Source organism: Oncorhynchus kisutch, linkage group LG10 (genome assembly GCF_002021735.2).
Source record: "Oncorhynchus kisutch isolate 150728-3 linkage group LG10, Okis_V2, whole genome shotgun sequence".
Taxonomy (NCBI): domain Eukaryota; kingdom Metazoa; phylum Chordata; class Actinopteri; order Salmoniformes; family Salmonidae; genus Oncorhynchus; species Oncorhynchus kisutch.
The window spans coordinates 49,012,681-49,039,462 of NC_034183.2; the positions used below are offsets into that span (position 1 = coordinate 49,012,681).

General features: G+C 45.0%; 1 protein-coding gene across 1 annotated transcript in view; it reads left to right on the forward strand.

The window, feature by feature from the left end:
* Positions 1 to 26,782, forward strand: part of LOC109897260 (corticotropin-releasing factor receptor 1) — a 174,468-nt gene that overhangs the window by 111,283 nt on the left and 36,403 nt on the right. Inside the window, exon 6 of the mRNA XM_020491796.2 lies at positions 18,363 to 18,469. Coding sequence (XP_020347385.1) covers positions 18,363 to 18,469 — 107 coding nt within the window. The remainder of the gene's footprint in view (positions 1 to 18,362; positions 18,470 to 26,782) is intronic.

The following is a 26,782-nucleotide window of genomic DNA, read 5'->3' on the forward strand; positions in this document are numbered from 1 at the left end:
TTATCACTCCAGTGTTAATCTGCAAAATTGTAATTATCCGCCTACCTCCTCATGCCTTTTGCACACAATGTATATAGACTATTTTTTTCTTTCTACTGTGTTATTGACTTGTTTATTGTTTACTCCATGTGTAACTCTGTGTTGTTGTCTGCTCACACTGCTATGCTTTATCTTGGCCAGGTCGCAGTTGTAAATGAGAACTAGCCTACCTGGTTAAATAAAGGTGAAATTTTAATATTTCGAAGAGGGCTCAGCTCAGTCATTCACAGCAGAAGCTACCAGTCATACAGAGTCATACCTTTATATCTCAGTCCTCAAGCCAACAGGGCTTTTACCTAAACACTTTTCTTCCGTCTTTGGGAGGAGAAGAGAGTGGAAGGGAGCTTGAGCTTAATGTATAGGCTTATTTGTAGCTTGTATTTAACTAGGCATAAGTGGTTGTTTACATCGACCAGATCGTTATGGAGCGTAATGGAGGTGATCTGGTTGGAGGGAATGGAAAGGTAGCGTGAGGTAGTACTATATGCATAGTCTCCCAAGCATATACTGTACAGTAGCTCCAATCACTTGTTACACATACTGTACAGCGTGAGCTGAAAACACATTTTCTGTGAATTTTCTAACATTAAGCTATTCCAATGCCCATACCATTGATTGTAAACTGGTCAATTAGATGACCTTATTATAACTCTTACTGTACATTGTCATTTTTCTCTGAAATACTTTTTAACCCCAAATTTCACCAGTGACCTTTTTGCCCTCCTTTCCGTTCCCTGAAAAAAACACTAACCTTCATTTGAATGAGTCGAAAAGCTGCAGTATATGAATCACTTACAGGACTATGAATCATGTAATAAACAAATTAGCTCCCTTCCCAAAACCAATGGCACAGATTGATTGAGATGGCCATTGGCAAGCAGGCAGCTGATAGCTAGCAGCATTGTGAACGGGCGAACACGTGAGTCCTCTAAAGCTGGTGAGGACCCCCTTGCTACTGGGCAGACGGCTGCACACTGCCTGCTCTCCTCTCCCCACCATCTGTTTCCTCAGGGACATACACATGCAAATGAATAAGTCCACTCACACAGGGGAGCACGCTGTCGCCCCGGACTCCCACTGCTTTGTGGTTTGGCTCATCCAGATCCAAGCATCGGGAAGGTTGGTGCTGCGCGTTTACAAAATCAAACCTTGTGGTATAGGGAAAATTAAAAACAGTATGGGACTCAATGGCATGGTTATTCAAAGACTTGAGGACAGTGGCAAAGCAGTGCTATCTTAAACAGTGTCACCTTGCAGACACAAAGGTCCGATGTACTTACTGAAAAGTAGTTCCAGTGACCTTTACTGATATTCAGAAAGTGTGCAATCCTTTAGGGCATAGCTTTTGCTTACAAATCTTTTTAACATATCAAGTAGGGAAAAGGTTAGCTATATTACTCTTTCTTCACTATATCTGACTACAGTGGTTATTTTGTTGGAGCTGTTTATGCCAGCAATTCACACATTTTTTTGAGGTATGCAGTGACTGTTGAATTTGAACACTTTTAAGTCTTGGGTTTTATCACCAGTTGCATAAATAGTGGTTGACCAAACTTATATGACTAGGTTTTGTTGAGAAGGAATACAAGCCATCTGCTGCCAGTGTTGCTAGCATCAGCATTCAATATCACCTTTATGGAAAGACAGAATGCAGAGGAGCAAGGAAAAATCTGGCCTCATCTTAGAGCAGGAGAGTACAAAAGCAAGTTAATTTTTTACCAGGAAGGTCTGTGTATTGAGCTGGCTCGTGTTGTAAATGATAATTTGCCCTTTCCACCTGTAGAACATTTTAATCCTCTTACAGCATAGTGGGCTACTGACAAGGTGAGTCAACCACTTCTGTGTGGTTACAAAACGTTCAATTTGATCTCACAATTTGCTCCGTATACCAGCACAGCAGGAGGGGGCTGAGTATCTGCTTTCTAGGGCATCTTCCTGTCCGCAAAGCTTATAGCTGACGATAAACTATAATCTTCTCATTCCAATCACAAAGCTGCATTCCTTGAAATCCCAGCAACCCTTGAGTCTATTTTGGGTTTGCTCAGTTGGTAATGGTTGTTTAAGGAGGAATTGCTATTGTCGCTAGAGTGCTTATTTCATTAAAATCATGTCTAGCTGTTGGTTTATGTTCTGTGGTAAGTCTCCTCCTGCCCAGACTGGATGATTTGGGGTTATTTCCTCTTTAGTAGGCAGTCGAGTGAATGCTCCGCTCCTATGACTTTGCAGACTAAATCAGTGAGGAACAGATATGAGCTTTGACCCTGGAATACGTAGCTAGTTCACCCCTTTTAAGTTTCCTTTCCCTGGGCTAGGCTCCCTCTAGAAGAGAGGTCATGGGTTACGAGTCATGTTAAGGTTTCTTTTGTTTTAAAAGAACTTGGCAGAAGCAGAGGTCCTATAGCCTATGCTTTTCATGAGATTACCATGATCATGGACTTGAATTATTTATCTACTGTATCTGTTTATTCACTGCATGCGTTTGTAATAGAAAGAGGGAATTACTGTGAAATGTTTTTCATTCCAGTCCAGTGGCATATGTAGTAAGGATAATGAAGCATGTCCTACAGACTTGACGACCCCAGTTTAAACGACCATTTGCAAACAAACACCGGGAGAGTACATGCGCTTTTAAAAACTTTTTTAACACACAACTGTACCGTTTTCATTCGCTATATACAGTACATATCTGTTCTGCTGTACTAAAACAACACCAGTCCCCATCCCATTCCACTGTGGCACATGAACTCTTAAACAAGAAAAAGCACTTTGTTACGGTAGGAAAAGGTCATTGTCACCAGAGCCCCAGAGGCAGGGGTTATAGAAATAGCCATATAGTCTATTTTCCCCGGTCAATCATGGCTGCTTGTCACTCAGTGATAATGCAGTTTCATGGTAGTGTTACCTGTACTGAGCAAGATCCACAGAAATGACCATAAATAAAATGCTTACTGGCCCAATGCTTTTTAGTTGTTGTATATTTGAACTCCAGTTGAAAATAAGGCCCTCGGGGCTTCTGTGGATGGGCCAAAGACAAAGTATAAAAAATTGCTCAAATGTGAAAACAAGTGCACAAAGAAACAAGGCAACAGTAAACATGTCGACCATAAATGAAACAGTCCCCCCCCCCCCCCCCCCCCGGGCAATTAGTGACAATTGTTACAACTTACAACAATGAAGTCATTATGGGATACTTGTTTCTCGTGAGGAGATGGATATAGAGTAGGGTCCGAAATTATTGAGACCCTTGATAAAGATGTTCAAATAGTATGGGATCTTTTCTGGTCATGGATTCTCATTTTGATGCCAAACACAACACTGGTGTGCGTGGCCAAAGAGCTCTAAGTTCATGTCTATCATGTTTCAGGTAAGACCCAAATGCAGACAGTGTTGAAGTAACAATGTTTATTACAGCAACAGGGGCAGGCAAACGACAGATCAAGACAGGCAGAGGTCAGTAATCCAGAGTAGAGGCAAAGGTACAACATGGCAGACAGGCTCAGGTCAGGCAGAGGTCGGTTATCCAGAGTAGAGGCATAGGTACAGGACGGCAAGCAGGCTCAGGGTCAGGTGCAGGCGGGCTCAGACAGGCAAGGGTCAAAACCAGGAGGGAGAGAATAGGAGAGACTGGGGAAAAGCAGGCGCTAAGACAAAAACGCTGGATGACTTGACAAACAAGATAATCTGGCAACAGACAGAGAACACAGGTATAAGTACCCAGGGGATAATGGGGAAGATGGGGGACACCTGGAGGGGGGTGGAGACAAGCACAAGGACAGGTGAAACAGATCAGGGCATGACAATATAATCTGGCTAAAGCACCAGTTCCCATTCAAGTGCCAATGCCGTTTAGCAAACTCTGCATTTGTTAGATGACATGAAAATAGAGCTCTTTGGCCATGCAAACCTGTGGTGGGTTTGGCGTCCAAATGAGAATGCATAAGCAGAAAATAACCCCATACCTACTGTAAAATATGGTGGTGGATCTTTGATGTTATGGGGCTATTTTGCTTCCACTGGTCCTGGGGCCCTTGTTAAGGTCAACGGCATCATAAACTTTACCCAGTACCAGGATATTTCATCCTTAAATCTTCAGGAGGCTGAAACTTGGCTGAAAGTGGATCTTCCAGCAAGACAATAACCCCAAGACCACAAAATCCACAAAGAAATTGTTAATTGGCCACAAAATCAACATTTTTCAATGGCCATCTCAGTCTCTGGACTTGAACCCTATTGAAAACCTGTGGTTTGAATTGAAGAGGGCAGTCCATAAGCGCAGACGAAGGATATCAAGGATCTGGAAATATTCTTTATGGAGGAATGGTCTCAGATCACTCCCAATGTGTTCTCCAACTCATAAAACATTTTAGAAAAAGGTTCTATGCTGTTATTCTCTCAAGGTAAGGTTTTGAAAGGTATTGAAAACAGGGGTGTCAATGATTTACAGAAAATCTAATGGGCAAAGCTTATAGGTCCTTATGGGAAGCATGTTTCTCATCAGGGGGTGCATATATGTACAACATTTCATGCATGTAGCTTGGGCCAATCAGTGTTATTTTGTAAACGCATCATTCACCAGTGGTGTCTGCGATATCGTCTGCGACGAATGTACGGAGACAGATCTGTAGTCCCCCCCCCCTCCTATTTCCTCATGGGGACAACAACTGGTTCAGGCAAGTTATCTTGTCGAATTTACATCTTGCCTGCGTTGTCTGTTAGGGGGATGCTGCTCTGCCAGGAAAGAGAAAGCCATGCCTCAGGACAGAGTACTATCACCATGTCTCATTATGCTGAGGCAGACGAATGAGCAATGAGGGATTCGTTTCCGAGTAAAAAAATACATCCCTATGTCTGCCCTACATCCCAGAGTTATTGTTTTGTACAGAACACAAGGTACTCGTTGGTTCATTTGTGAATGACAAAGCTAGCTCCCCCCAGTTAGAGCACAGCACAGAGAGAGAGACACAGGCACAGATAGCAGACAGGAGAGTGTGCTGTAGATTAAGCAGTGTTGTAGCCCGAGCTATAACAGACTCCCCCACCTGCAAGATCAAAATAGCCCTGCAAGAAACAGCTGCTAGGGTGAATTTAACATTTTTCACAAAGGGTAGTGGGGAAGACAGTTGGGCAAAGAGCGAATTAAACTGTGACTGTAACTGCTACCTCTGTATCTTAGAACTAAAACATTAAAGGTGGGGAGAGGTTAATGTTTTGCACATACTGTACTGCGGATTGTTAGCCTGCCCCACTAGAACTAGAGGGAAACTGCATGGATGTGTTCATTTTTTTCTCAAACCCACTTTTACTAATCATTACTGTATGTCCATGTACAGTTTCCAGGTGCCGGAATCTCCACTTGCAGATTTCAAGTGTATCAGTAAAATCTCAGCTCTAGAGATACTCTGCGATACTCTCTTGTGTACCAGTGGCACAAATGTTTTCTATAATCACAGATCGTAGTCATCATCAGGAGTCATTATACAACAGACGTAGTCATTCTTCTCTTCGTCATTCATATAAATATCAAAGTAAAATAGTAGTTGATCTAAACCAGCGCTGCACCGTTATAGGGTTAAGCAGAAGGAGAGTCAGGGGAGTCCGGAGAAATGAGACGAGGGCCCAGCCATCTCTACTGTTCACTGGGCTGGCGAGGCAGCCTGCTCCCTCTGTTTGGCTCTGCATGGCATACTGCTCCTCCATTCTCCCTGTCCTGTTTTATTGGCTCAGAGAGCTTTCCCTGGCCTCCTTTAAGAGGGCAGGAGGAAATTGGTGACAGATTTGGCCGGCGGGAAGGCTGGCCTCTAAGAGTGGGAGGCGGCTGGGCACCGCCATCAAAAAGCATGTAATGTGTGTGTATGAAGCCTCCCCCTACCTTCCCCCTCCGCGGACCAGCTTTACTTGACAAAACATATGTGCCTTGTTCTTATCTATCAGGTTTCAGGGAGGTCAGACACACAACACAAGGCTCAAGCCTCCGATGTTTCAATAAACATTAACTATTGGACAAATACACAAACAACCTGTCCTTACACACTGGCACATACACAATACACATGCATGTCCTGCTAAAGTGTGTAGATGGGTGGATAAATGGATACAAGCCTGTGTGCTCCATCGTATGCTAGGACTATCCGGTCTGTCCCTGTTGCCTAAATTAAAGAGATAGAGGCCAGGGAGGACATCCACAGAAGCACTTTGGATCCCTCACTGACATCTGTTTCCCTCAGACCCAACAAGAATATGAATATTTCTAAGAAACTGTAGCCAGTAGGAGAGTTACCATCAGCGTTACCATGAGTGAGACCCTATGTAAAATTATCCTTATGAACCTGATAGTTGTTTTTACTATGGGTTGGTATGGTGGGATGAGTGTTGTCCTGTTGAGTTACGGCTTGCCTTCAATGTGTTCGTTTGGAGGCTTCTTCGAATGCTGGTACTGCTCAGCCAGGAAAGAGAAATACATGACCTCAGTGCTGAGTACTATCACCATGAGACCACGTCCTGAGACCACCTTTGCTTACTTTCCACCATTGACCTCTTGCGTCTGATGACTACTCAAGCCATGAACTTTCTCTTGGACCTTCCATCTCATGAATGACGTGGTTGTTTTCCAAATGGGTTGTCTTTTTTGTGTTGCTTTTGTCACGCCTATTGTAAGAACTTGACCAAGGTGCAGAGTGACGAGTGTACATGTTCTCTATATTAGAAAAAAATGCCAAACAAAACCATAAACACTACAAAACAAACTTAAGGCCAGGTGCCATAAACAAAGTCAACTTCCCACAAAGATAGGTGGGAAAAGGGCTACCTAAGTATGGTTGTCAATCGGAGACAACGATAGACAGGTGTCCCTGATTGAGAACCCTACCCGGCCAAAACATAGAAATACAATAGAATACCCACCCCAAATCACACCCTGACCAAACCAAATAGAGATATAAAAAGGATATCTTAGGTCAGGGCGTGACAGCTTTAAAGCACTTGGAGATGTTTTATGTAATGAATAGCACTATAAAAGTTGTTTCGTTTGTGAATGACAAAGCTAGTTCCACCCAGTTAAAGCACAGCACAGCGAGAGAGACAGAGACAAAGGCAGAGATGGGAGACAAGAGAGAATAGATTAAGAGTCTCTAGGAGAGTCTTGGCAGTGTTTTCGCCTGAGGTAATACAGACTCCCGCATTTGCGAGATAGCCCTTGATCTCGCAAAAGTTGCTAGGATGTATTGCATTTTTTGGGGGCATGAGTTGGTGGGATTAGTGTGTTAGTGCATGTTTGTGCATGCTTGCGTATGTGTACAGCGTGTTCGAAAAGTTTTCAAACCCCTTTACTTTTTCCAAATTTTGTTACGTTACAGTCTTATTCTAAAATTTATTAAATGTTTTTTCCCCCTCAATCTACACACAGTAACCCATAATGACAGAGCAAAAACAGGGTATTCAGGCCCTTTACTCAGTAATTTGTTGAAGCGCATTTGGTAGCCATTACAGCCTCAAGTCTTCTTGCATATGACGATACAAGCTTGGCCCACCTGTATTTAGGGGAATTTCTCCCATTCTTCTCTGCAGATCCTCTCAAGCTCTGTCAGGTTGGATGGGGAGCGTCACTGCACAGCTATTTTTAGGTCTCTCCAGAGATGTTCGATCGGGTATGGGTATTTGTCCTATTGGAAGGTGAACCTCAGCCTCAAACCTCTGGAGCAGGTTTTCATCAAGGATCTCTCTGTACTTTGCTCCGTTCATCTTTCCCTCGATCCTGACTAGTCTCCCGGTCCCTGCTGCTGAAAAACATCCCCATAGCATGATGCTGCCACCACCATGCTTCACCGAAGGGATGGTGCCAGGTTTCCTCCTTAGCATTCAAGCCAAAAGGTTCAATCTTTGTTTCATTTTGGACCAGAGAATCTTGTTTTACATGGTCTGAGTCCTTTAGGTGCCTTTTGGCAATCTCCAAGTGGGTGGTCATGTGCCTTTTACTGAGGAGTGGCTTCCGTCTGGCCACTCTACCATAAAGGCCTGATTGGTGGAGTGCTGCAGAGATGGTTGTCCTTCTGGAAGGTTCTCACATCTCCACAGAGGAACTCTGGAGCTATGTCAGAGTGACCATCTCCCTGACCAAGTCCCTTCTCCCCCGATTGCTCAGTTTGGCCTGGCGGCCAACTCTAGTGAGAGTCTTGGTGGTTCCAAACGTATTCCATTTAACAATGATGGAGGCGACTGTGTTCTTGGGGACCTTCAATGCTGCATAAATGTTTTGGTACCCTTACGCAGATCTGTGCATCGACACAATCCTGTCTCAGAGCTCTACGGATAATTATTTTGTGTTCATTGTTTGTTTTATTTATTAAAACACTCACTCCCTGAACTTGCTTCCCGACTCTCAGAGCACTCGTTACAGAATAACACCTCACCTAAGGGAAGCATTAGGGAGTGATTAAAAAAAAAGTTTTGTGTCAGGGTAATGACGTCGGGTCTGGGAACTGCTTCAGGCTTTCATGCCTCAACCAGATCATCAGGCTCCCCTGCCTCAGCCAGCTCGTCTGGCTTTCATGCCTTAGCCGGATCGCCAGGCTCTCCAGCCTCAGCTGGCTCGTCGGGCTGTCATGCCTCAGCCGGATCGCCAGGCTCCCCAGCCTCAGCCGGCTCGTCTGGCTTTCATGCCTCAGCCGGCTCGCCAGGCTCCCCTGCTTCCACCGGCTCGCCAGGTTCTCATGCCTCAGCCGGATCACCAGGCCCCCCTGCCTCAACCAATCCGACTCGACAGGTTCCCGTGCCTCAGCTGGCATGACAGGTTCTCGCACATCAGCAGGGGTGACCAGTCCGCTGCTGATCCCCGGGTTCGTCCCCTTTGTCGGCGTCCTGCGGCTGGAGCTACGCGTCAGGGAGGGGGTACTGTCACGTATACTCCCTCTCCGGCCTCTAGGTCATCAGGCTGCTGATTATCCCGCACACCTGTTACCATCGTCAAGCGCACCTACGCCTCATGACACTCACCTGGACTCCATCGCCTCCTTGATTATCTTCCCTATATCTGTCACTCCCCTTGGTTCTTTCCTCAGGTGTTATTGACTCTGTTTTCATGTTGGTGCGTTGTTTGTATTTCGTGTTCATTGTTTGTTTTATTTATCAAAACACTCACTCGCTGACCTTGCTTCCCGGTTCTCAACGCACTCGTTACAACTGTCAACTGTGGAACCGTACATAGACAGGTGTGTGCCTTTCCAAATCATGTCGAAACAGTTGAATTTACTACAGGTGGAATCCAATCCTTTTGTAGAAACATCTCAAGGATCACCAATGGAAACAGAATGCACATGAGCTCAATTTCGAGTCTCATAGCAAAGAGTCTGAATACTTATGTAAATAAGGTATTTCTGTTTTTATTTTTAATACATTTGCCCAAAATTCTAAACCTGTTTTCACTTTGTCATTATGGGTTATGTCACGCCTTGGTCTTAGTATTTTGTGTTTTCTTTAATTATTTGTTCAGGCCAGGGTGTGACATGGGTTATTGTGTTGTCGTATTGTTTTTTTTTGTATGCATTGGGATTGTGGTTGATTAGGGGTGTGTCGAGTGTAGGCTTGGCTGCCTGAGGCGGTTCTCAATCTGGAGTCAGGTGATTCTCGTTGCCTCTGATTGGGAACCGTATTTAGGTAGCCTGAGTTTCACTTTGTATTTCGTGGGTGATTGTTCCTGTCTCTGTGTAGTTTCACCAGATAGGCTGTATTAGGTTTCACGTTCCGTTTGTTGTTTTCGTATTTTGTATAGTTATTTCATGTATCGCCATTCATTCATTAAAGAACATGAGTAACCACCACGCTGCATTTCGGTCCTCTCTTTCAACAAACGAAGATGCCGTTACAGGTTATTGTGTGTAGATTGATGACGGAAAACGTTTAGGCTGTACCATAACACACTGTGGTAAAAGGTGTGTGACCTGAGGTGGCTACAGATTGTTTCATGTTTTCCCCATCTGACTCATCAAGGCGTAGGTTTGTAATCTGCCAGTGGTAATCTATCAAAGTCACAGATTAGATTGGGGGATTACAGAGGAGATAATCCCATCAGGATGATCCGGATGGATGAAGATTCACATTTGTCTCTGGGGGGGGTTTGGAGTTTGGTCTTAGTTTCTTTGTCTGTTAGTAGATCTTAGAGGGGAGAAAAACAGGGAGATAACGGGAAGAGGAACATGTTAAAAGAGACACAACTAGAAGGTGCGCTCTGTGATGAAGTCATGAGAACAGGTACAGAACAACATGTCCAGAAAGAAGACCGGGAGGAACTGTAGAGAAGGAGGACATAAGACAGTTGAGAGACAGTTGCCCCAGAGGTGTTAACTGTACGGGAATGTGGTCGAATCTGAAACTCACATGGGTAACCACGATTTGTACCACAATAAAGCTTCAAAATCAAAAGACTAGTCTGTTATCAAGAACACACTGCAGGCAGGGCAGCGGTCTGCTCCCCGCCATCATTTCTAATTGACTTGTAATTTGCTTTGCTGCTCCCACGTCGTTAGCTCCAAGGTGGCATAGCAGTTCAGACGTCTTTTGTCCTCGTCTTGTCGTGTCCTGTATATATATATATTTACAACTTTTTCACATACATTTTATTTTTATTTTCCATCAACTCATCTTCAAAACACTCTCCTGCAACCCGCCTCACCAATGTATATTTATAAAAAAGTATTATTTACCTCAGATCTGTAATCCTCCAAGAAGCTAGCCAGAAACTCCAGGAGGCTGGCCTGAAACTAGCCAGAAGCTAATCCAGAAGCTAGTTCAGAAGCTAGTTGGCTCCTTTACTGGCAAGTCGTTGGTGTTCAGCTAACCACGGTTTGTGGTCATCGGCTATCCTTTGGCTCGAAAGTCTATCGCCAGTTCTGTACGGCGCAGCGCGGCTCGGAGCGGAGCATACCGGACCAATTTTTCTCTCCATGTCCCTGGATTTCGACTGCTCTCTGGACATTCATGCCCGGATCTCACAGCTAGCTAGCTGCTATCCGTGTGACTATCGGCCTTCGTCGATTCCGGAGCAAACATCAATTGTTCCGGAGCTAGCAAGCTCCGTCAATCACTCCTGAGTTCCATCAATCGCACCTGGGCTGCAGTCGCCTATCCGGACCCGGTTTGCTGCCTTCGCGGAGCCCCACCGGGCCTTCACAACTGGACTGCCGACGTTATCTACCCGAAGGAGTTATTCGGCTGGCTCCTCCGTCGCGACGTTACCTGAACGCCCATCTGCGGCCTGCTAACCGTTAGCTGTCTTACCGGCTGCTATCTGAATAGACAATCGGACATTTTTTATTTTTTATTTTATTATTATTATTATGTTTTCTTCTTGGGCCTCTATAACTATATCTATTGTTTTTATTTTTGTTGTTGTGTGATTTGGATTGATCCCCTCTACCACATGGAACCCCACTAATCTACTGACGGAGCGCAGGAGGTGGCTAACAACAGACCTCCATCCTATGCTAGCTTGCTACCGATGCCCTGGCTAGCTGTCTAAATCACCAACCAACCTCTCCACTCACCGGACCCTTTTGATCACTCGACTAAGCATGCCTCTCCTTAATGTCAATATGTCTTGTCCATTTCTGTTCTGGTTAGTGTTTATTGGCTTATTTCACTGTAGAGCCTCTAGTCCTGCTCACTATACCTTACCCAACCTATTAGTTCCACCACCCACACATGCAATGACATCTCCTGGTTTCAACGATGTTTCTAGAGACAATATCTCTCTCTTCATCACTCAATACCTAGGTTTACCTCCACTGTATTCACATCCTACCATACATTTGTCTGTACATTATACCTTGATGCTATTTTATCGCCCCCAGAAACCTCCTTTTACTCTATGTTCCAGACGTTCTAGACGACCAATTCTCATAGCTTTTAGCCGTACCCTTATTCTACTCCTCCTATGTTCCTCTGGCGATGTAGAGGTGAATCCAGGCCCTGCAGTGCCTAGCTCCACTCCTATTCCCCAGGCGCTCTCTTTTGACGACTTCTGTAACCGTAATAGCCTTGGTTTCATGCATGTTAACATTAGAAGCCTCCTCCCTAAGTTTGTTCTATTCACTGCTTTAGCACACTCTGCCAACCCGGATGTTCTAGCTGTGTCTGAATCCTGGCTTAGGAAGACCACCAAAAACTCAGACATTTTAATTCCAAACTACAACATTTTCAGACAAGATAGAACTGCCAAAGGGGGCGGTGTTGCAATCTACTGCAAAGATAGCCTGCAGAGTTCTGTCCTACTATCCAGGTCTGTACCCAAACAATTTGAACTTCTACTTTTAAAAATCCACCTCTCTAAAAACAAGTCTCTCACCGTTGCCGCCTGCTATAGACCACCCTCTGCCCCCAGCTGTGCTCTGGACACCATATGTGAACTGATTGCCCCCCATCTATCTTCAGAGTTCGTGCTGCTAGGCGACCTAAACTGGAACATGCTTAACACCCCAGCCATCCTACAATCTAAACTTGATGCCCTCAATCTCACACAAATAATCAATGAACCTACCAGGTACCTCCCCAAAACCTTAAACACGGGCACCCTCATAGATATCATCCTAACCAACTTCCCCTCTAAATACACCTCTGCTGTCTTCAACCAAGATCTCAGCGATCACTGCCTCATTGCCTGCATCCGTAATGGGTCAGCGGTCAAACGACCTCCACTCATCACTGTAAAACGCTCCCTGAAACACTTCTGCGAGCAGGCCTTTCTAATCGACCTGGCCGGGGTATCCTGGAAGGATATTGATCTCATCCCGTCCGTAGAGGATGCCTGGATATTTTTTTTAAATGCCTTCCTAACCATCTTAAATAAACATGCCCCATTTAAGAAATTTAGAACCAGGAACAGATATAGCCCTTGGTTCTCCCCAGACCTGACTGCCCTTAACCAACACAAAAACATCCTATGGCGTTCTGCATTAGCATCGAACAGCCCCCGTGATATGCAGCTGTTCAGGGAAGCTAGAAATCATTATACACAGGCAGTTAGAAAAGCCAAGGCTAGCTTTTTCAAGCAGAAATTTGCTTCCTGCAACACTAACTCAAAAAAGTTCTGGGACACTGTAAAGTCCATGGAGAATAAGAACACCTCCTCCCAGCTGCCCACTGCACTGAAGATAGGAAACACTGTCACCACTGATAAATCCACCATAATTGAGAATTTCAATAAGCATTTTTCTACGGCTGGCCATGCTTTCCACCTGGCTACTCCTACCCCGGACAACAGCACTGCACCCCCAACAGCAACTCGCCCAAGCCTTCCCCATTTCTCCTTCTCCCAAATCCATTCAGCTGATGTTCTGAAAGAGCTGCAAAATCTGGACCCCTACAAATCAGCCGGGCTAGACAATCTGGACCCTTTCTTTCTAAAATTATCTGCCGAAATTGTTGCCACCCCTATTACTAGCCTGTTCAACCTCTCTTTCGTGTCGTCTGAGATTCCCAAAGATTGGAAAGCAGCTGCGGTCATCCCCCTCTTCAAAGGGGGGGACACTCTTGACCCAAACTGCTACAGACCTATATCTATCCTACCGTGCCTTTCTAAGGTCTTCGAAAGCCAAGTCAACAAACAGATTACTGACCATTTCGAATCTCACCATACCTTCTCTGCTATGCAATCCGGTTTCAGAGCTGGTCATGGGTGCACCTCAGCCACGCTCAAGGTCCTAAACGATATCTTAACCACCATCGATAAGAAACATTACTGTGCAGCCGTATTCATTGATCTGGCCAAGGCTTTCGACTCTGTCAATCACCATATCCTCATCGGCAGACTCGACAGCCTTGGTTTCTCAAATGATTGCCTCGCCTGGTTCACCAACTACTTCTCTGATAGAGTTCAGTGTGTCAAATCGGAGGGTCTGCTGTCCGGACCTCTGGCAGTCTCTATGGGGGTGCCACAGGGTTCAATTCTTGGACCGACTCTCTTCTCTGTATACATCAATGAGGTCGCTCTTGCTGCTGGTGAGTCCCTGATCCACCTCTACGCAGACGACACCATTCTGTATACTTCCGGCCCTTCTTTGGACACTGTGTTAACAACCCTCCAGGCAAGCTTCAATGCCATACAACTCTCCTTCCGTGGCCTCCAATTGCTCTTAAATACAAGTAAAACTAAATGCATGCTCTTCAACCGATCGCTACCTGCACCTACCCGCCTGTCCAACATCACTACTCTGGACGGCTCTGACTTAGAATACGTGGACAACTACAAATACTTAGGTGTCTGGTTAGACTGTAAACTCTCCTTCAAGACCCATATCAAACATCTCCAATCCAAAGTTAAATCTAGAATTGGCTTCCTATTTCGCAACAAAGCATCCTTCACTCATGCTGCCAAACATACCCTTGTAAAACTGACCATCCTACCAATCCTCGACTTTGGCGATGTCATTTACAAAATAGCCTCCAATACCCTACTCACAAATTGGATGCAGTCTATCACAGTGCAATCCGTTTTATCACCAAAGCCCCATATACTACCCACCATTGCGACCTGTACGCTCTCGTTGGCTGGCCCTCGCTTCATACTCGTCGCCAAACCCACTGGCTCCATGTCATCTACAAGACCCTGCTAGGTAAAGTCCCCCCTTATCTCAGCTCGCTGGTCACCATAGCATCTCCCACCTGTAGCACACGCTCCAGCAGGTATATCTCTCTAGTCAACACCAAAACCAATTCTTTCTTTGGCCGCCTCTCCTTCCAGTTCTCTGCTGCCAATGACTGGAACGAACTACAAAAATCTCTGAAACTGGAAACACTTATCTCCCTCACTAGCTTTAAGCACCAACTGTCAGAGCAGCTCACAGATTACTGCACCTGTACATAGCCCACCTATAATTTAGCCCAAACAACTACCTCTTTCCCAACTGTATTTAATTTTAATTTATTTATTTATTTTGCTCCTTTGCACCCCATTATTTTTTATTTCTACTTTGCACATTCTTCCATTGCAAAACTACCATTCCAGTATTTTACTTGCTATATTGTATTTACTTTGCCATCATGGCCTTTTTTTGCCTTTACCTCCCTTCTCACCTCATTTGCTCACATTGTATATAGACTTGTTTATACTGCATTATTGACTGTATGTTTGTTTTTACTCCATGTGTAACTCTGTGTCGTTGTATCTGTCGAACTGCTTTGCTTTATCTTGGCCAGGTCGCAATTGTAAATGAGAACTTGTTCTCAACTTGCCTACCTGGTTAAATAAAGGTAAAATAAAATAAAATAAAATAAAGTACAGAGCAGCAACTGCTGTGGAAGACTGGGATTACAATACTCAAGTATATTCAGTTTCAACCTTAATTTCACATCCATTGAAGGAACACAGACTGACAGCTCTGACTGCTCCATGCAGGCTGACAGCACCCTGCAGACTGGCAGCTCCTTGCAGACTGACAGCTCCTTGCAGACTGACAGCTCCTTGCAGACTGACAGCACCCTGCAGACTGGCAGCACAGGCTGCTCCGAACAGGCAGGAGGCTCCGGCAGCGCTGTAGAGGAGAAAGGCTCTGATAGCGCTGAACAGACGGGAGACTCCGACAGCGCAGGAGGGAAGGAAGGCTCTGGAAGCGCTGAACAGACAGGAGACTCCGGTAGCGCAGGAGAGGAGAAAGGCTCCGACAGCGCTGGAGAGGCGGGAGACTCCGACAGCGCAGGAGGGCAGGAAGGCTCTGGCTGTGCTGAACAGGCGGGAGACTCCAACAGCGCAGGAGGGAAGGAAGGCTCTGGCTGTGCTGAACAGGCGAGGCGTACAGAAGGCCTGGTGCGTGGTGCTGGAACTGGTGCTACAGGATCGAGGACACGCACAGGAAGCCTGGTGCGGGGAGCTGCTACCGGAGGACTGGTGTGTGGAGGTGGCTCTGGATAGACCGGACCGTGCAGGCGCACTGAAGCTCTTGAGCACCGAGCCTGCCCAAGCTTACCTGGCCCGATGCCCACTCTAGCCCGGCCAATACGAAGGGCTGGTATGAACCGTACCGGGCTATGCACCCGCACTGGAGACACCGTGCCCTCACGAGCATAACACGGTGCCTGCCCGGTCTCTTTAGCCCCCCGGTAAGCACAGGGAGTTTGCGCAGGTCTCCTACCTGGCATAGCCATACTCCCTGTAAGCCCCCCCCCAATAATTTTTTGGGGCCGACTCTCAGGCTTCCATCCGCGTCGCCGTGCTGCCTCTTCATACCAGCGCCTCTCTGCTTTAGCGGCCTCTAGTTCTTCCTTGGGACGGCGATATTCTCCAGGCTGAGCCCAGGGTCCTTTTCCGTCCAGTTCCTCCTCCCATGTCCAATTCTCCAAGTGATGCAGCCTCTCCCACTGCAACTGCTCTTCACGATTAACAAGGAGAGTTGGCTCAGGTCTGACACCTGACTCATCCACTCTCCCTCTGAGCCCCCCCCCAATAAATTTTTGGGGCTGCTTTTCGGGTTTCCTTGCCAACCGTGTTCCCTCGTATCGTCGGCTCTTATCTCCGGCTGCCTCTGCTCTCCTCAGTGCCTCCACCTGTTCCCATGGGAGGCGATCTCTTCCAGCCAGTATCTCCTCCCAAGTGTAACAACCTTTGCCATCCAATACGTCTTCCCATGTCCATTCCTCCTTTCGCTTTTCCTGCCTGTTACCACGCTGCTCGGTCCGATTGTGTTGGGTGATTCTGTAACGGCGTTCTTCGTTTGTTGAAAGAGAGTCGGACCGAAATGCAGCGTGGTGGTTACTCATGTCTTTAATGAAGAAAAAGGCGATACATGAAATAACTATAATAAATACAAAAACAACAAACGGAACGTGAAACCTAAATACAGCCTATCTGTTGAAACTACACAGAGACAGGAACAATCACCCACGAAATACAAAGCGAAACTCAGGCTACCTAAATACGGTTCCCAATCAGAGACAACAAGAAACACCTGACTCTGATCGAGAACCGCCTCAGGCAGCCCAAACCTAACTAGACACACCCCTAATCATAGCAATCCCAATCCTATAAAACCCCAATGCGAAACACAACACGTAAACCCATGTCACACCCTGGCCTGACCAAAATATATAACGAAAACACAAAACACTAAGACCAAGGCGTGACAGAAATGCCATCTGGTTTGGGTTATATGGGTATTTTCCACAGATGATGGGAACTCATATAATCCAGTGTCAACTCAAACCTCTGCACTTTGACTCTGTCTATCTATTCAACGCCAGACTGTTCTAACAGTGGATAATACATGCAGACATATTAAACCATTTTTATAGATGAAATTCAATTATGTTACTTTTATAGATCCGTTGCAAAGTCTGCTGTACATGATGACCTCATGAGTGAAGGCTGTAATGCATGAACTATTGACATATGTATAGACCACATCATCAAATATCATTTTATTTGTCACATGCGCCAAGTACAACAGGTGTAGACTTTACTGTGAAAAGCTTACATACGAGCCCTTTCCCAATCAAAGCAGATACCAAAAGTGAGAAACATTTCCTAAATAACAAAAAGGAAATATTAACACAATAAAATAATTATAACGAGTCTATATACAAGGAGTGCAGGTACCGAATCAGGGGTACGTGCAGAGGTACGAGGTAGTTTAGGTATTTTAGGTTATATATACATGTAGGTAGGGGTAAAAGTGACTAGGCAATCGGGATATATAATAAACAGAGTAGCAGCAGCGTGTGTGTGTCTGTGTGTGCGTGTGCATGTGTGTGTGTGTGTGTGTGTATAGAGTCCAGTGAGTGTGCAGAGAGCCAGTGCAAGAGAGTCAGTGCAAAAAAAAGGGTCTCAATGCAAATAGTCTGGATAGCCATTTGATTAACTGTTCAGTAGTCTTATGGCTTGGGGGTAAAAAGCTATTCAGGAGCCTTTTGGTCCCAGACTTGGCACTCCGGTACCACTTCCCGTGTGGTAGCAGAGAGAACAGCTTATGACGTGGCTGGCGGGAGTCTTAGAACATGTTTAGGTCCTTCCTCGGACACTGCCTTGTACAGAGGATCTGGATGGCAAAGAGCTCGGCCCCATGATGTACCGGGCCGTACACACTAACCTCTGTGGCGCCTTATAGTCAAATGCCAAGCAATTGCCATAACACAATTTATAGATCATGCGTTTTGCACTGAATTAAACAGTAGGCAATAGCAACACGAAGGTGCACGATATCTCTCATGAAGTTATTAGCTATCTTTTAACTTTGACAAAGACGTACACTGCCAAGTATAGAATTGTGTGTCCATACTATTGTTTGCATATTACTGTAGTTTTTTTGTGTGGTATTATCAGGCTTTTTTTTGTCTCCTTTCTGCAGAAAAAGAGCAAGCTGCACTACCACATAGCGGTGATCATAAACTACATGGGACATTGTATCTCTCTGGCAGCCCTGCTGGTGGCCTTCATCCTCTTTATGAGGCTGAGGTGAGTAGCACTGTCCTCCTCCTGTCATTCCTCCATCATATCAACACATCACATAACAGAAACAGATAACAACACGACACCCACCTGTCACATTCCTCCACCATGTCAACACATCATATAACAGATAACAACACGACACCCACCTGTTACGTTCCTTCCCCATGTCAACACATCATATAACAGATAACAACACGACACCCACCTGTCACGTTCCTCCACCATGTCAACACATCATATAACAGATAACAACACGACACCTGCCTGTCACGTTCCTCCACCATGTCAACACATCATATAACAGAGACAGATAACAACACGACACCCACCTGTCACGTTCCTCCACCATGTCAACACATCATATAACAGAAACAGATAACAACACGACACCCACCTGTCACGTTCCTTCACCATGTCAACACATCATATAACAGATAACAACACGACACCTGCCTGTCACGTTCCTCCACCATGTCAACACATCATATAACAGAAACAGATAACAACACGACACCCACCTGTCACGTTCCTTCACCATGTCAACACATCATATAACAGATAACAACACGACACCCACCTGTCACGTTCCTCCACCATGTCAACACATCATATAACAGATAACAACACGAAACCCACCTGTTACGTTCCTCCACCATGTCAACACATCATATAACAGAAACAGATAACAACACGACACCCACCTGTCACGTTCCTCCACCATGTCAACACATCATATAACAGATAACAACACGAAACCCACCTGTTACGTTCCTCCACCATGTCAACACATCATATAACAGAAACAGATAACAACACGACACCCACCTGTCACGTTCCTTCACCATGTCAACACATCATATAACAGATAACAACACGACACCTGCCTGTCACGTTCCTCCACCATGTCAACACATCATATAACAGAAACAGATAACAACACGACACCCACCTGTCACGTTCCTTCACCATGTCAACACATCATATAACAGATAACAACACGACACCCACCTGTCACGTTCCTCCACCATGTCAACACATCATATAACAGATAACAACACGAAACCCACCTGTTACGTTCCTCCACCATGTCAACACATCATATAACAGAAACAGATAACAACACGACACCCACCTGTCACGTTCCTCCACCATGTCAACACATCATATAACAGATAACAACACGAAACCCACCTGTTACGTTCCTCCACCATGTCAACACATCATATAACAGAAACAGATAACAACACGACACCCACCTGTTACGTTCCTTCCCCATGTCAACACATCATATAACAGATAACAACACGACACCCACCTGTCACGTTCCTCCACCATGTCAACACATCATATAACAGATAACAACACGACACCTGCCTGTCACGTTCCTCCACCATGTCAACACATCATATAACAGAGACAGATAACAACACGACACCCACCTGTCACGTTCCTCCACCATGTCAACACATCATATAACAGAAACAGATAACAACACGACACCCACCTGTCACGTTCCTCCACCATGTCAACACATCATATAACAGATAACAACACGAAACCCACCTGTTACGTTCCTCCACCATGTCAACACATCATATAACAGAAACAGATAACAACACGACACCCACCTGTCACGTTCCTCCACCATGTCAACACATCATATAACAGATAACAACACGAAACCCACCTGTTACGTTCCTCCACCATGTCAACACATCATATAACAGAAACAGATAACAACACGACACCCACCTGTCACGTTCCTTCACCATGTCAACACATCATATAACAGATAACAACACGACACCTGCCTGTCACGTTCCTCCACCATGTCAACACATCATATAACAGAAACAGATAACAACACGACACCCACCTGTCACGTTCCTTCACCATGTCAACACATCATATAACAGATAACAACACGACACCCACCTGTCACGTTCCTCCACCATGTCAACACATCATATAACAGATAACAACACGAAACCCACCTGTTACGTTCCTCCACCATGTCAACACATCATATAACAGAAACAGATAACAACACGACACCCACCTGTCACGTTCCTCCACCATGTCAACACATCATATAACAGATAACAACACGAAACCCACCTGTTACGTTCCTCCACCATGTCAACACATCATATAACAGAAACAGATAACAACACGACACCCACCTGTCACGTTCCTCCACCATGTCAACACATCATATAACAGATAACAACACGACACCCACCTGTCACGTTCCTCCACCATGTCAACACATCATATAACAGAAACAGATAACAACACGACACCCACCTGTCACGTTCCTCCACCATGTCAACACATCATATAACAGATAACAACACGACACCCACCTGTCACGTTCCTCCACCATGTCAACACATCATATAACAGATAACAACACGACACCCACCTGTCACGTTCCTCCACCATGTCAACACATCATATAACAGATAACAACACGACACCCACCTGTCACGTTCCTCCACCATGTCAACACATCATATAACAGATAACAACACGACACCCACCTGTCACGTTCCTCCACCATGTCAACACATCATATAACAGATAACAACACGAAACACACCTGTCACGTTCCTCCACCATGTCAACACATCATATAACAGATAACAACACGAAACCCACCTGTCACGTTCCTTCACCATGTCAACACATCATATAACAGAAACAGATAACAACACGACACCCGCCTGTCACGTTCCTTCACCATGTCAACACATCATATAACAGATAACAACACGACACCTGCCTGTCACATTCCTCCACCATGTCAACACATCATATAACAGATAACAACACGACACCCACCTGTCACGTTCCTTCACCATGTCAACACATCATATAACAGATAACAACACGACACCTGCCTGTCACGTTCCTCCACCATGTCAACACATCATATAACAGAGACAGATAACAACACGACACCTGCCTGTCACGTTCCTCCACCATGTCAACACATCATATAACAGATAACAACACGACACCCACCTGTCACGTTCCTCCACCATGTCAACACATCATATAACAGAGACAGATAACAACACGACACCCGCCTGTCACGTTCCTCCACCATGTCAACACATCATATAACAGAAACAGATAACAACACGACACCCACCTGTCACGTTCCTCCACCATGTCAACACATCATATAACAGATAACAACACGACACCCACCTGTCACGTTCCTCCACCATGTCAACACATCATATAACAGAGACAGATAACAACACGACACCCACCTGTCACGTTCCTCCACCATGTCAACACATCATATAACAGAGACAGATAACAACACGACACCCACCTGTCACGTTCCTCCACCATGTCAACACATCATATAACAGATAACAACACGAAACCCACCTGTTACGTTCCTCCACCATGTCAACACATCATATAACAGAAACAGATAACAACACGACACCCGCCTGTCACGTTCCTTCACCATGTCAACACATCATATAACAGATAACAACACGACACCTGCCTGTCACGTTCCTCCACCATGTCAACACATCATATAACAGATAACAACACGACACCTGCCTGTCACGTTCCTCCACCATGTCAACACATCATATAACAGATAACAACACGACACCCACCTGTCACGTTCCTTCACCATGTCAACACATCATATAACAGATAACAACACGACACCTGCCTGTCACGTTCCTCCACCATGTCAACACATCATATAACAGAGACAGATAACAACACGACACCTGCCTGTCACGTTCCTCCACCATGTCAACACATCATATAACAGATAACAACACGACACCCACCTGTCACGTTCCTCCACCATGTCAACACATCATATAACAGAGACAGATAACAACACGACACCCGCCTGTCACGTTCCTCCACCATGTCAACACATCATATAACAGATAACAACACGACACCCACCTGTCACGTTCCTCCACCATGTCAACACATCATATAACAGAAACAGATAACAACACGACACCCACCTGTTACGTTCCTTCACCATGTCAACACATCCCATGTTCTGGTGTCACACCCACACAACCCCTTAGTCTCGGTTACGGCTAAGTGTTTCATACTAAATCCAATACAACATGAAACATTACAGTACAAAACCGAAATACCATAAATCCATAGTTCATAACACTCTATAATAATCCTGCCAAGATTCATGTAACTTCATGGCTCAGTTGACAGGAGCCACATTCTTGTGCTCGATAATTGTCACTCACCGGGGGGAATATGTCATGACGTATACCACCAGCCCGGCCCTCAACCCTCAGACAGTACATGGTCTGTCATGACCCATCAATGTCTAAATTGAATGAGGTGGTGAATATAGTGCAGCGCTTATTCGACCTAGGTGTGATGAAGCCCTGTTCGGTTCTGTCCTGTATGTGTTAAGCATATTAGGGAAGTGTGTCCTGCTGGAGTGGGGTGTATTATTCAAATACATTCACACACACAGGCACGCACAAACAAACACACAAACACGGAAACACACACACTGACACCGACAAATCCACTCAGACTCAAACCCGTGAGAGGAGAGTGATTGTGTTTCATTCTGGACTCCCATGGCTCACCTGCTGGGGAAAAACTGTATGGGATGGGGATAATCAACGTAAGGTCTTTTTGTATTTTTTCCCCAGCAATCTTTTAACCTCAATCCAATGACATGGTGATTTTTACATTTTTATTTACGTTAGTTAACAACTCAACCAAATGTAAACCAAAACTAGATGCTGAAATTACATCTGTTTGGAAAGGTGTTGACCAGTTAAGACATTGTGTGGTGGTGAAAGCAGTAATAGGTGACAAACAGCATGTCACTAGCAACCTAACATGTCAGTCAGCCAAAAACCGCCCGTCTGTGTTTTCTCAAAGGCCACACCAACACAGATTATCTGGACTCTGAGATTAAACATATAGTGTAAGAGAATGTTTAGAACAGATTATCCCGGATTCATCTGCTCCGATTAATGTCAGCAAGATACTGTCTCACTGCTTCAATATCTCCAATCAGGAAGTCTCATTTGAGTTGAGACAACAGAAGAGTATTTTTTTAGGCTCAATCTGGTTTGAATAGTTACATCTTCGACATCAGTGTCCTGTTAATTAACCTCTTAACCTCTCGGCTAATATAGCCAGCGCTGTGTCATGAAGATATTGCGATTGGTCGTACTGTATGTAGAAATAGAGAGGAACGGCTAAAATTGTAAAGTAGCAGACAGGCCGGCCGGCGCTGGTCTACTGTTTACTTCCTTAACTGAAATGAAAGAGCTAGCGGGAACAGATGTCTGGGATGGACACACACACACCCTGAGACTTCATTACTCCCTCTCCACACATGGGCTGAACTCGCTGGAATCAGGGCCTGTTTTATATTTTCATTTTATCAGGCTGTGACAAAGGTGTCCTTTTTACTGTTTCATACACCCCAAAAATATTTTTTGTTGTCTCTAACGCCCCCCTAGCTACTTCATGGGTATAGACTTCTCACAGGAGAATGGTAGCTGTGTGAGTCATACATTGTACGTACTGTAACGACAGAAGTCCCTGAAAGGAGAACTTTCTCATTCACATGCCTCGCTTTGATAGATTATAGGCCTTCAATGTCTTTTGGCGTAAAATCGAAAGACAAAAGGGGCTGTTTTTTTTTACACCCATAAAAACAGAGTTATTTTTATATATAAATTTTATATCCTCTCTAATCTGCTCTTCAGGACTGATTACGGAGATGAATCTAAATAGCTTCACTGCCCGAGTGCATTGTACAGTTAAAAGACAATGCACATCATTGTCACTCATGAGTGTATAAACTCCTCTTTAATCATGTACACCTTTGCTGTACTGTTTAAGTGCCCTCAATGCATGCAGATTGTTTGGGTAGCTCGGCCAAGGAAACCACATTTAAGAGGTTTTGTGTCTGCACATTAGCTTCGGTAACACTTTTGTTTGGATAGTCCTAAACCTCCTATTCAAACCCAGGGAAGACCCCAGGCCTAGTTTAGTGTGCGGACAAGTTTAGATTGAATGACTTGAGGTTATTTCCAGACAGGCAACACGACGGTAAGAAAAGGGTAAACACGTTGCCATGCCTACTTGTTCAAGCCTCGTTGAATTAAGGCACCCAACGCACTGTGAACAGTATTACTGAGTCTGAGTCGTAGACAAAGCATCCACGGAAGGACCTTTATGCTTCACCTCTCCTTTTACTCACACTCGGTGACATTTGATTTGATGCTGCCGAGCACTGAAATATACAGACTCGTGTAAAAGAGGTAAAGGTGCTTTTGTATGGGACGAGGGCTTATAGTTGTATGTGTGGGAACATCAGCGGACATTTATCTAATTATATAGAATTGGGCGGACCTACATTACGTTCGAGTTACACGCATGGATATATAGTTGTGTAATTGCCACCACTTGGAGACTTTGTAAACTTCATGATTTGTCAATTATTTTAACACTTAAGTGATTACGAAAAAGGAAAAAAATATCAGGGAAACAACTCGTTTAGATTATCAGTGACTTTCCACTGATCCCTGAACTAGGAGGACCTGGTGGTTTCTATTCCCATCCATGCTGACGTAGCAGCAGGATGAAGAGACAGGGGATGTGAAGGACAGGAGGCTACAGACCTCAGAGACACATGGTCTCAGTGTGAAGTGATGGCCCCTGGCCAGCTTCCTTCAGGTCCCCAGTGAACTGAGAAACGCACCGACAGCGAACAGACCCAGGATCCCAGCACTGCACTGGCAGGGTGTTACCAACGCAGTGATATGCCATTTGGACTGTGAAACACACCAGGGGGGGATCTGCGTCAGTGGGAAAAGGACAAGCAGAGCAGCACTGCTGTCATCCACTAATGGAAAACCCCATTGTGAAAACGACAGAGTTATTCACGTAGCTAGCCAGTATCTTTGCCGGATCTTAACAGTAAAAGGAGCAGGTGTTGATACAACCTGGTCTCGGAGAATTTCGTATTATTTTGTGTGTAAATCTGAGACTCTCTGTTTAGTATGATATGCTATAGTATGTATTCATTCGTCCATCACACATTTAGTATGATATGTTATGAATTACAATTCATATTATATGTTAAGAATTAGCAAACAATTCTAGCTAGGTGGCTAATGTTAGTTAGCTCACTAACATTGCTAGGCTAGGGGTTAGGGTTAAGTTAAGGAGTTAGGTTAAATAATTAAACTAGGGTTAGGGGAAGGGTTAGCTAAAAGGGTTAAGGTTAGGGGAAGGGTTAGCTAACATGCTAAGTAGTTGCAAAGTTGCCAAAAAGTAATAAAACGCAAAAGTTGTCCGTGATAATATTCAAAATCGCAACCTTTGAGTGGCTAGACATTCCCACTATATGCCTACCTATCCACCCGACCAACCACCTTCCTTTCATTTTTTGCCTTAAATAAACCAAACAGTCTTATGTAACCAAACCGAATAATACGAAATGCTCCAAGAACAGGTTGGTTTGCAGCAAAATGCCCAAAATGACGCTGTCCTAGTTCATTCACAGTGGGGAAGGGGTTTGAAGAAGAATAGTAACCATCCTTGAGTCCTTAAACATTTCCCTCGGGCTGTGTAAAATTACTCTCGAGTTCCCAATGCTTTGGCTTTAAAATGGCATCCAAATCAAAGGATCAGTAGTAACTGCAAATGAAGGGGATGGACTTAAACAGTCTCTGCTGTAAAAGTGCCTCATTTCAAGCATGAAACAGGAAATGCTGCTTTCAAGAATGTGCATAGTGAAGATACAGGACTCCCTGGTAGAGAAAAATTAACCAAGAGATAAGCCAGTAAGATGAAAGGCACTGGGGTGATGTGGAAAGGGGTTCGCGGTCTACTGTACCTCTCGGCCTTTGAGATCAAATGTAGTAAGGATCCACTCAGCACAGAGCCCAGGGCTGTACAGCAACTCAAACCCCCTCAAATATGCGATACTATTCATGTAATAAAGTGTAAGACATAAAGCCACTGTTCTCCCTTGGAACAAACGTGGTGGAACTTTGGGATCCCAAAGCAGCTGCACACCCACTTTCAGAGCGAACATCCTAGTGTGACGTGTGACAGTTGGAGTGGTGCCTGGCAGTGATTGTCACAGTTCACCTGGCGCTGGCTGGCATCCAACGCATCAGACGAAAAGTTGTCTAGCCTATTGCCAGTCAATGTTTCAGCATGGTCTGATTTTTTATATTAACTTTGCTTTAGTTCACTCCATTAGAGCCGGTTTGCAGAGGTCCACTCCATTAGAGCCTTAGAGCCGGTTTG